The 12,497-nt window shown below is 33.3% G+C and overlaps 1 protein-coding gene across 1 annotated transcript; it reads left to right on the top strand.

Annotated features, from left to right (window-relative positions):
- Positions 1 to 3,469: 3,469 nt before the first annotated feature.
- On the top strand, positions 3,470 to 11,739 carry LOC101055573 (sucrose-phosphate synthase B). Its single transcript, NM_001279221.1, has 12 exons — positions 3,470 to 3,907; positions 5,668 to 5,900; positions 6,128 to 6,191; positions 6,285 to 6,983; positions 7,763 to 7,894; positions 7,982 to 8,113; positions 8,200 to 8,376; positions 8,460 to 8,513; positions 8,612 to 8,674; positions 9,066 to 10,007; positions 10,103 to 10,230; positions 11,220 to 11,739. Exons 1-12 carry the CDS (start codon positions 3,611 to 3,613, stop codon positions 11,491 to 11,493), a joined length of 3,195 nt encoding a protein of 1,064 aa, NP_001266150.1. The 5' UTR covers positions 3,470 to 3,610; the 3' UTR covers positions 11,494 to 11,739.
- The last annotated feature ends 758 nt before the right edge of the window (positions 11,740 to 12,497 follow it).

The following is a 12,497-nucleotide window of genomic DNA, read 5'->3' as shown; positions in this document are numbered from 1 at the left end:
TACTTAATGAATAATTAATCCTTACATATTATGATAATCTATATTTTTAATTTTGTATTATGTTAGTCAACATATAAAACTATTGGGATATTAAATGAATAATTAATCCTTACATATTATGATAATCTATATTTTTAATTTTGTATTATGTTAGTCAATCACTAATTATTCGAGCAATATCTATATAAATGACTTTTATTCTTTTTATACCTTGTAATTAAATATTTTAATATTAATTCCATATTTAATTAGATTATTGGGTTATGGACTGGGCCTGGGTTGAAGTAAGTTCATGGGCTGAGATTACTTCAATATCCATATAATATAACTATTTTGTGATATAGTGATACAATAAATGTACCTATGATTCGAAATTTCACTGCATCAAATGTTCATTCCATAAGTTATTTGTAATATATTTTTCACTAACACAAGTATCGAGTAATTATCTCGTAATTTTGCCTCCGTTGGAATTTAAATAATTGAGTACATATAAAGTAAAATCCTATTAAATTAGTGCAACAAATTCTCACATGAATCTTGAGAAACAAACTTTGATAAAACATTTGGTAGTTCACCATTCACTCGTGTTGCCTTTATATACATACCAATATATCATAAATCACAAACAAAAAACTATATTGTAAAAAGTTATCTCATTTAATCAGAAATAGATTAGCAACGTAGTTCATATATATATATTTTTTTTGTGTAGAGTATACATGCGATATCGATGCTTACACAAAATTTTACTAACTGTTGATAAATTATGTTTTAAGCGTCTCTCATCATCGACATCAATAACATAACATTTAGTATAATTTCATAGTTTTTTTTTATCTCTATCTTATAAATAAAAAAATCATCTTCGATCGATAAACTCGACTATACGGTATAATATCCAAGAAACTTTCATAAGATAAGTTTTATTAGCTTTATATTCATATATAAACTTGTCAAAGAGTAATATATAGGACCTTTTTGTTTACCAAAAATAAAATAAAATAAAATAATATATATAGGCCTTTTTGGCTAAAAATGATAGCTTTTTCTTTTACTATTTTTTTTATAAACCTTTAATTTGTTTTATAAAACAATATAGTGGGTGATACTTTTGAAGACCACATATAAAATTGTAGAGATAATCATATTACTACGTATGATATACATCTTATTGCACTTTTAATTAGCCAAAATTACTAAGATATTATAGTATATGTGATATATCTTATCATGATTACGGCACTTAACCTTATAATTTAATTAGAAACAAAAAGAAAATATAAATAATATCAGTCATCCGTTTTTTCCTTTTTCTTATAATCTAAAATATGTTAAAAGTGGTATCAATTCCCTATTTGATCTTTTATCCAAAACTAATTTCATAATATCTCATCTTTTATTCTAATATTTTGAACCAGTTTTAATTTTGTAAAAAGAAATTAAAGTCGTTTAATTTTGTCTAAGTATCATAAAGCCACGAGCTACTCATTCTTTTATAATCAAAAAGTTGCTCAACTTTGCATAAATATAATAAAACAAGTCTCGTTTATTTTCTAATATGTTGGTTAAAGATTTTGACGTGTTCATAATACGTTAAAAATGTTTGACATTTCTCATATGTATAACAAGAGGATGCTTATGCCCTGACAATAGGGTCTATATGGGGAAGGCCCCAACACAATAGGCACAACACTAATCCACTTTAACCATACTTATGTATTGATTAAATAACTTTTTAGATTTAATCGTTGAATGATATAAGCTGTATTAGATGTACGAAACTGAGGTATATTTTAGGTTATTATTGCCACATGATGGACATAATACATATCTATTCTATTGATTCAAATGTTTGTGGCAACCATATCATCATCCCAACAAGTAGTAGCCACCATCAACCAAACTCTATCTCATTGTCATCTTTAGCCTCTTTAACCTTTTACACACAAGTTGCTTTCCAATATTTTAAAAATAACTTCCAATTTTATTATTTTTTTGAGTATTTTTTGCCATTTCTCTTGAAAACATACTTGCAAACAAAAAAAAAAGTGAAGGCAAATTTTGGCCTACCTTAGCATATGTGTCACCCTTTTTGGCTTTAATATTATTCTTGAGTAGTACTTCTCAAATAATTGATTGATTTATTTTCCTTTCACATGGTTTTCCTCTTCACTTGCAATTAGGGGAGTATACTATTTGCATTAAATCGAAAAATTAAATCAAATCAAATTAAATTTTAATTTGGATTAGTTTTTTAGATTCTTATATTTAATTATGAATTTATGATTTATTTTGTTTGACTTTTTGGTTTGGCTTCGAATTTTAAAAAATAAAAATAAAAAAAACCAAATTTTATATATATATATATATATATATATATATATATATATATTATTTAGAATTAAGTTGGAGTTAAACACTTTGTCCCTTTTTAGTTATTTTAATAATGATTTAGTTTAGTTTCTTATGTTTGAACATCTATAATTGATATACTTTTAAGTATTATGTTTTACGTTTTACTTGTGATTTATATTTAAAAGTATATTTAAGAAATTAAATATATATATATATATAAAAATTTATAAATTGCAAATAATTATGTTATGTTTTTAATTATTGACAAAATCGATTAACCAAATCGAAAAAAACAAACCAAAAAGAGAAAAACCAAACCAAACCAAACCAAATTTATTACGGTTTGGATTGGGTTACACATCTTCAAAACCAGAAACCAAAAACCAAATCGAATGAAATAAAATCGAAACATAAAACCGAATGCACACCCCTATTTGCATTTTTTCATCTTAGGCTAACATTTATTTATATATCAAATAGAAAATACTAGAAATTCTTTATATTTTATACTCACATATAAATAATTGATCGAGCTAAAAAAACTCGTAAAAAGCATAGGAAATCCTCAATTTTACTTTCATGTTGTAATTTTAAATATAATCCGTTTCTCACAACATCTTTATTTGATTTCTATCATATCATACTTATGAACATAATTATATATCATATGATAAACACCATAAACATGAAACTTATAGAAGTTGCACCAAAACAAAGAAGGTAATAATAATATACATCATATCAAATATTAATCGAATTATGTATATCGTATAATTAATGATTGTTTAGATAAAAAAACAAAATCATCTAATAATTTCTGTGTATTTTTTTTTTACCAAAATATTTATTTTTTAATTTTTTTTTTTTATAAAAGTCGTAAAATTCTCCTTAAACCTCTCTTCATCCGATCCAAAGCAGGCGCCTACTTCGCATTGGGAATCGCACAAACCTCAAAGTTTGTGTCATTATATTCCACGTGTCACTCCATGGGCCCACCTTCAAATGCCATGTAATCATCACCTTTTTTCTTTTTTCATACAAAATCTCTCATTCACATATCTCACCATTTTTCAAGAACACCCACACAAAAAAAAAAAAATCAAAAAAAATTCAAAAATTTCAAGAATTTCATTTTTTTGGAAAAAAAATCCAGTCTTTGATGTAAAGATTGAATCTTTTCAATCTCTGAGTGAACCCCATTGTTTTATTTTTCATTTTTTTGAGGTGGGTAAGTTAGAAATAGCAAAAAAAAATGGCTGGTAATGAATGGATAAATGGTTATTTAGAAGCTATATTGAGCAGTGGAGCTTCAGCTATTGAAGATAAAAAACCATCATCAACAACAACATCATCACATTTGAATTTAGCAGAAAGGGCTAATTTTAATCCAACAAAATATTTTGTCGAAGAAGTTGTTACAGGGGTTGATGAAACTGATCTTCATAGAACATGGATAAAAGTTGTAGCTACAAGGAATACAAGGGAGAGAAGTTCAAGATTGGAGAATATGTGTTGGCGCATTTGGCATCTTGCTCGCAAGAAGAAACAGGTTTGCACGCATCTCAATTAATTTTATTTATTATGTGTCATTCGTATTGGTTAACTGTTTTTATCGAGGCTTGAATAGATATAGAAGAAATGATTATATGGTGTTTTATTGTTTGTGTTGGGAATTGAACCTTAGTGCTTTATGTTTTAGTGATTTTTTTTTTTATAATCATGATGTCTTGGTTAGTTTATGCTCGTCTCGATTTATTTCACGTGCATTTGTAACCTCCCATTACCTCCCATTGGTACAGGTAACTCTGTCGTTCGAGGCTGAGATAGATAATTCGAAATTATTTAGTGTTTTTGTCTTCGCGGGAAATTGAACCTTGAGTGCTCTATGTTTTAGTGATACTTTTTCCATGCAAAAGATGTAGTGAAATACTCTCCCCTCCCATTTTATGTGGTGGTGTTTCTTTTCGGGGAGTCGAATAGCTTTTTCAAAATATTTTGAATTCGTTTCGTTGTTAAATATGTAAATTTTATTTTAGAATATTTTCAAGAAGCTATACAAGTATTCATAGTCAGAATTAAGTGTTTTGACCCTAGTATATTGAACTTTCACATAAGTTAGGACAGAGGGAGTAGTGCGTTTATATAGTTTTGAGATTTTCGATGAATGTGGACTGTGGAGAAGTTTACTCTGGGATTTCTTTGTTGTTATTTGTGTTTTATAGCTCTGCTCATTTCTTGAATTAGGTGAATGTCAAAATGGTTTTGACTTTTGATTATGTTCCATGCTCTTTTTGTGTGTTTGTGACTTGTTTAGGGTTGTGGAATAAAGTGGCATTGGTAAAGTTTTTGTCTTTGTGTGTTGTGCCTTGTGTTTTCTGGAACTTCTCAAGCATGATATTTGTATATTCCTTTGTTATGTTGCTCGATCTCTTCAAAAATGTCGGCGAGTGCGTGTCGGATCCTTCAAAAGTAGTACATTTTGAAGGACCCGACACGGATGTGGCATCATTTTTGGAGAGTATAAGCAACATAGTTCCGTTGTCCATTTGTTTTTTCCATATGTTTTTTTAATGGTGGTGTTCGGACCAGCTCTCATGCTCTTTGACTTATCCAGTAGGTAGATCCTCGCCTCCTCCCACTAGCATAAAGCACAAGTATCGAGTAACTCTACCGATCCAATCAAAGCTTTTTAGGCGGATGAGAAGGAATACTCATTGTTTTTCTTTTGGGTCTCAGCCGGGATTTGTAACTGTACTTTTTGTGTTCTTATGGAAGGAAAATGTGATCTTCTGGGGTTCATGAAATCTTTTCCTACATGTTATGTATGTATCTGCAAAATGTAGCTTATAAGATTGTTATTTTAGTACATTTGCAGATATAGGAATAATCATTCAATTAGTAGTGAGTGTAATTAAAATAGATGAAATTTGATAAATTTTTCAAATATAAGGAAATAGGAAGTGTGCGAGATCTTTTTGACTTGTAGAGATACATCCAAACCACCTTCGCCCGGATAGCTCACTGTATATACAAGGGCAATTTTTTCTTTACTATATACTCTTGGTAATAATCCTGCTTCCATCACGGGAGATACATGTATGTGTGAAGATTCTGTGGTTATTTACTAATTCAGGAAGAGATTTGATCATTTATAGTTTTAGGTTGTGTTAAATCTAAGCCCTCGATTGTTAGTTGCTGAAAGTTAGTCATTGTTGGATTAAATGCTGTCAATTATTCTTTTGCAATTTAAGTAACCTTACGTCATTATGTCAGAATTGTTTTTTCTGATACATTCCACTCTTTTCATAGTTGGAATGGGAAGACCTCCAGAGGTCTGCAAACAGAAGATTGGAACGAGAACTAGGACGCAAAGATGTTACAGAGGATATGTCAGAAGATTTATCTGAAGGGGAAAAGGGTGATGTTTTAGGGGAGACACCAACACTTGACAGCCCGAGGAAAAGGTTTCAGAGGAACTTTTCCAATTTGGAAGTGTGGTCAGACAGTAACAAGGAAAAGAAGCTTTATATCATCCTAGTTAGGTAATGCAAACTTGAGTATCAAGTGTTTGTTTCCAGATTTGAATCGTCATATCGTAACGGAATGTTGTTCTTTTAAATTTGTACTGACTAGTCCTAGTTCAGGTTATATATATATTTTTTTAAGTGATGGCACTTTCAATCTGAACTTCCTTTAGGGCTATAAATGTTTGCCTAAGCTAGTAACTAAAGGGGGGTATATATTTTAAATTACTTATCTTCTTGACCAGTTTGCATGGATTGGTCCGAGGTGAAAATATGGAGCTTGGTCGTGATTCTGATACAGGTGGTCAGGTAAACTACGTGACCTTCATGATATGGTAATAGCTTCTTTCCATATTGCCTTCGTTGCACTAAGATCCTTACCGGAGTGTATCCAATTTCCAGATAAAGTATGTTGTGGAGCTTGCTAAAGCACTTGCTAAGATGCCCGGTGTATATAGAGTTGATCTGTTCACTCGCCAAATCGCGTCAACTGAAGTTGATTGGAGCTATGGTGAGCCCACAGAGATGTTAAACACCGGTCCTGAAGATGGTGATGACACTGATCTCGGAGAAAGCAGTGGAGCTTATATCATAAGGATACCCTTTGGTCCTCGTGATAAGTACCTCCGGAAAGAATTGCTATGGCCTTATATTCAGGAATTTGTAGATGGAGCTCTTGCACACATCATTAATATGTCAAAGGCTTTGGGTGAACAAATAGGTGGAGGCCAACCTGTTTGGCCATATGTAATCCATGGTCATTATGCAGATGCAGGGGATAGTGCTGCTCTCCTTTCAGGTGCTTTAAATGTTCCGATGGTCCTAACAGGACATTCACTTGGTAGAAACAAGCTAGAACAGCTTATCAAGCAAGCTAGGCAATCGAAAGAGGATATTAATTCCACTTACAGGATCATGAGGAGGATTGAAGGTGAGGAGCTCTCGCTGGATGCTGCAGAACTCGTTATCACAAGCACCAAACAGGAGATTGATGAACAATGGGGACTATATGATGGATTTGATGTAAAACTTGAGAAAGTTTTAAGAGCTCGTGCAAGAAGAGGAGTCAATTGCCATGGTCGCTTCATGCCAAGGATGGCGGTAAGAATGCCATTTCATGAAACTTTAATGTAGACATTAACTCATGCATGCATATATATATATATATATATATATATATATGATGTCCTTTTCACAGTTTTTCCTTAATTGGTAGAATGATAAATCTAATTTCCAGACTTCCATATGCCAAGGATGCTGGTAATCATGGTCGTCATAAATTGATTATCGATATGGCTGGTCCATAGTTCAGATGTATCTGAGGGCATGTGAGGAAAGTAATGTGACATTGCGGTATAACTTCACGGCATTAAGTTCTTATACTGCTGTTCTCAAGAAATTCATATTCCAAATTGTCCCATCAATGCAGTCCAAATGCTTGTAGAAAACACTTCAAATAAGCATACCCTTTTAAGCAACTGTCTCTGGCTCTGATTGGGTCTATTATTGGTTACTTTATAACAAGGACGTTAACTAACACAGTTGCATGAAGTCCGAGACATTCGTGGGAAATTATTTGTCTTCTGTTATTTAGAAAATATTACTCCCTTTGTTTCAATTGTTTGTCTGACTTTCCTTTTTGGTTCTTTAGAAAAGAATATCTCTTTCCCTTTACGGAAACTATGTAGACCACAAGATTAAATGACATTTTCGTACATTCTGCATATCTTTAGTTTAAAACCACAAGATTCAAAAATCTTTCTACTTTCTTTAACTCCATGCCAAGTCAAAACCAAGCAAAGGAATTGAAAAGAAGGGAATACTATATTTAAGTTTGTGGTTGAGGCTTCTGAGAGGTTTTTTTGGACACAAATTTGTAGGTTATTCCTCCTGGAATGGACTTCAGTAATGTTGTGGATCAGGAGGACACAGCAGATGCTGATGGGGATCTTGCAGCACTCACAAATGTTGATGGACAATCTCCTAAAGCAGTGCCCACCATATGGTCTGAGGTGTGTAGCAATATTTAACAAATATCACAGTGCTCACGTGCCGCGTGCGAATAATGATTGTCTGCTCAAGTACATACCTTTTTGCAGATCATGCGTTTTCTAACAAACCCGCATAAGCCAATGATTCTGGCATTGTCCAGACCAGACCCTAAGAAGAATATAACCACTCTCGTGAAGGCTTTTGGAGAATGTCGCCCGCTGAGGGAGCTCGCTAATCTGGTAAATTGGTTTGACACAGTTGCTAAATTTGCTGAGAATGAATTGTATTGTTAAATACTAATACAATGGTAAAATATTGGATGCAGACACTTATAATGGGAAATAGAGATGACATAGATGAGATGTCTGCAGGAAATGCTAGTGTTCTTACAACTGTGCTGAAGTTAGTTGATAGGTATGACCTTTACGGCCAAGTTGCTTTCCCAAAACATCACAAACAAAGTGACGTTCCAGAGATATACCGGCTCGCTGGCAAAACGAAGGTTCTTTAAGTCCTTTGATCCTTGCAATTTGTGTAATATTTTTCTTTACAACGATGGTTCTCATGGTATATAAAACTTCACAGGGAGTCTTCATAAATCCAGCTTTAGTTGAACCCTTTGGACTGACTCTAATTGAGGTCTGTTCTGAATTTAATCCATTTCCGACATTGTCCTTCAAGTTTCTGTTATTGTTATGTCCTAAAATTTCATCATGTTTATCTGTACAATTCTTTAGGCTTCTGCACATGGACTTCCTATGGTGGCTACTAAGAATGGTGGTCCAGTCGATATTCATCGGGTACGCGTTCCATGCTTTAATTACCTTCACTCCTCCCATTCATCACTAATCCAATTTCTAGTATGGTTTATTAGCAAATTAAGCATGATTTCTATTCCAAAGTTGTCAAAAAGGTATTGATGGAAACGAACATCAAGATATATTCGAAGGATCAACATAATTTTCGTTTTATACATTTTTCTTTAGCTAAACAAGAATGAGATAAACGATTGATTAGGGATCTTTACATGAATAGCTGAAGATTTACTGTTCACTTTTTTAGCCGATATACATAGATTGCACACTCATTATATACAATCATACACATATTATACATCTGCTGGCTATTTTTAGTTTAATCAGTTGGGTGAACGGCTATGTAGGTTAATTCTTCTTCCTTTTTTTTAATCAGGCACTCAACAACGGATTGCTTGTGGACCCACATGATCAGCAAGCAATTGCTGATGCACTACTTAAATTAGTATCAGAAAAGAACCTGTGGCACGAGTGTAGGAAGAATGGTTGGAAGAACATACACCTCTTCTCGTGGCCCGAACATTGTCGAACATACTTAACTAGAATTGCTGCATGTCGAATGAGACACCCGCAATGGAAAACCGACAATCCATCCGATGAACTGGCTGCAGAAGAGTCGTCCTTGAATGATTCACTCAAAGACGTCCAAGATATGTCCTTACGACTATCTGTTGATGGAGAAAAGACATCATTGAATGAATCATTTGATGCATCTGCAACTGCTGATGCCGTACAAGACCAAGTTAATCGGGTTTTAAGCAAAATGAAGAGACCGGAGACAAGTAAACAGGAGTCTGAGGGTGATAAAAAGGACAATGTTCCTAGCAAATATCCTATGTTACGGAGGCGGCGTAAATTAATTGTAATTGCTCTAGATTGCTATGACACAAATGGAGCTCCTCAAAAGAAAATGATTCAGATTATCCAGGAGATTCTTAAGACCATTAAGTCCGATCCACAGGTCGCAAGAGTGTCAGGATTTGCCATCTCAACAGCAATGTCAATGTCCGAATTGGCAGCATTTCTAATATCCGGGAACATCAAAGTGACCGAATTTGATGCTTTAATCTGTAGCAGTGGGAGCGAAGTGTTTTATCCGGGAACTAGTTCTGAAGAACATGGAAAGCTTTATCCTGACCCTGACTACTCATCACATATTGAATATCGATGGGGTGGCGATGGTTTAAGGAAAACAATTTGGAAACTAATGAATACACAAGAAGGTAAAGAGGAGAAATCTGTAACTTGTGCTATTGAGGAAGATGTGAAATCAAGCAATTCCCATTGCATTTCCTACTTGATCAAGGATCGCAGTAAGGTAGATATTTTTTTCTCTGAATCGAGAAATTCAACCAGTATAGCAAACAGTTTAATGTATTTCAAGTAACACATATATGTTTAATCTCTCATCAGGCAAAGAAGGTAGATGATATGAGACAGAAGCTTAGGATGAGGGGTCTGCGCTGCCATTTGATGTATTGCAGGAATTCAACAAGAATGCAAGTTGTTCCTCTGCTTGCGTCTCGGTCACAGGCACTCAGGTACTGTTCCAGATAGATGAACTAGTAGCCAACCTGAAAATTATTCCACATATTGTTGTCATGTCCTTGGTCTGGATTAATAACCTCATCGATTTGTTTTGCAATATCCTCATTTATGCCAATGCCAATCTTAAGTTGTTCACGAGAAGCTTCCATCTTTTTGTTGATGATAGCCAGCTTGAAATTAAAGGCCTAAGTCAGTAGGAAAAGCATGTTAATATGTTGGGGTACCTTATTTCTTACTCACCATTTTTAATCTCTGGGTGCCAATCGGTAGCCTGCCCATTTCATATGATATCATTGCAGTCGATCTTGTACTAAAGGTGTTCACTGCATATTTTTGGCATGTAGGCCAGATTTTCAGTTTAACATGCCCATTTTGCTAAAGTTGGGATGTCAAAGCATTGTAAAAGAGAAAAGCGACGGTGGGGCTTTAGTTGCTTATTCATTTAGGCGTTTGTTTTCACTTTCCGCAAAAAAGAATCAGTTTCTGAGAAGTAGCTAGTTTGATTTAGTTTTTTAGCAAAGACATGCAAATTTTTCTGGATCCTTGTGTTCATGTTCATCACTAACAAAGGGAGGTAGGTTAAGAAGACGGTAGCTTTAATAGGACATTAATCCACGAGTCGAAGCACTATAGTCTATAGATGACTCAAAAGAGTAAAAAGTATCCTTTTTATTCCAGTTATACTAACAAGAAACTCTGGTATTTAGGGCATGTAAACTGTTGCTGGTGAGTCCAAACCTTATCTCATCTTGAAAACGTCCGTTATACAAATATTTAATTACGAATACAGCTTTAAACAGGTAAGGATTATACAACAAAAGATCTGTGCTGCACGAAAACTGGTCATTATTTGATTGTATGAAATGTTCATTAGCTAAAGAATCCGTCATTACATATAGGAACATTTGTTGGAATATCAGGATTTCCGAGTACTTCCCTTGCTCATAGCTAGCATGCTTTTGATACCATCTCATTTTTGCAGGTATCTATTTGTACGCTGGAGATTGAACGTTGCAAACATGTGTGTCATCCTCGGTGAAACTGGAGACACGGATTATGAAGAACTTATATCCGGAACTCACAAAACACTGATCTTGAAAGGTGCTGTCGAGGAAGGTTCAGAAAATCTGCTAAGAACATCAGGGAGCTACCTAAGAGAAGACGTCGTTCCACCAGAGAGTCCTCTGATCATCTACACCGGTGGAAACGAAACAGTAGAAGAGTTTGCCAATGCATTGAAGCAAGTGTGTAGATGAGGCACACAAAAATGGTATACTTATACTCATTCCTTATAGAAGGAATTATATAACATACTATATACAACAAACCTTTTTTTCTCCTTTTCTCTTCCATTTTTTTGAGCTTTTACTTTAAGGAATGCAATAATGTGTTTCTCAAGCATTTCTTGATTACCAATCCCATTCTCTCTTATGTTGTATGAACAGAGACGAATTCATAATTTAAATTTGATATATTCAACCCTAAAAGTTCTTCGTACTGAATTCATTTTACTTAATATTTTATTCAAGAGATTTTTTTTTGTGTTTACGTATCTCTATGTTTAGTGTCGAAGATAATGTGTAAGCCAATTTAGTTGTAATTTGAGTGTCGCGGAGGCGGAGCTAGTATGAGAAGTGCATGTTGAACATAATATTATTCGTAACTCTGGGTTAAATCAGATATATTTATTAAAAAATTCGTCAAATATGCACATATAGTAAGCTATAAAATTTCTAATTGTTGAGGAATTCACCAAATATGCGTATATAGAAAGCTATAGTTGCGGAGACAGAGCTAGTATGAGAAGTGCATGTTTAACATAATATTACTCGTAGCTTTGGTTTAAATCAGATATATTTATTAAGGAATTCGTCAAATATGCACATATAGTAAGCTATAGAATTTCAAACTTTATATCTTGAATCTAACTTTAAAATTCAGAGTTCGATTTATTCATATAATAACTGAATTACTACGTTTAAGATCAATTTTAATTTGGTATGAGTTACAATAGGTTCAAACAAATCCTTATTATCATAGACCTAACATTCTTCTTCGAAACGCTTCTCAAAGCCAATTCTATTCTCTTATCTATCAATTCAACATATCAAACACATCTCAAAAAAATAAATTAAAGTTATATAACACATTAACTAATTTAACGATTGAACACGAAATTATAAATTATTCAACCAAATCACATATTAATTAATCCAACTCGTAATATTTTCGTAGAAAATTACTACTCCTATAAGATAGT

Source organism: Solanum lycopersicum, chromosome 9 (genome assembly GCF_036512215.1).
Source record: "Solanum lycopersicum chromosome 9, SLM_r2.1".
Classification (NCBI taxonomy): domain Eukaryota; kingdom Viridiplantae; phylum Streptophyta; class Magnoliopsida; order Solanales; family Solanaceae; genus Solanum; species Solanum lycopersicum.
This window is presented reverse-complemented; position numbering and strand designations above follow the sequence as displayed.

Excerpts from the sequence above, each read along its gene's own strand:
- LOC101055573 (NM_001279221.1), top strand. The coding sequence starts at position 3,611 with ATGGCTGGTAATGAATGGATAAATGGTTATTTAGAAGCTATATTGAGC. Across the intron at positions 8,377-8,459 it reads GGCTCGCTGGCAAAACGAAG|GGAGTCTTCATAAATCCAGC; the intron begins GTTCTTTAAGTC and ends AAAACTTCACAG. Across the intron at positions 10,231-11,219 it reads TCTCGGTCACAGGCACTCAG|GTATCTATTTGTACGCTGGA; the intron begins GTACTGTTCCAG and ends TCATTTTTGCAG.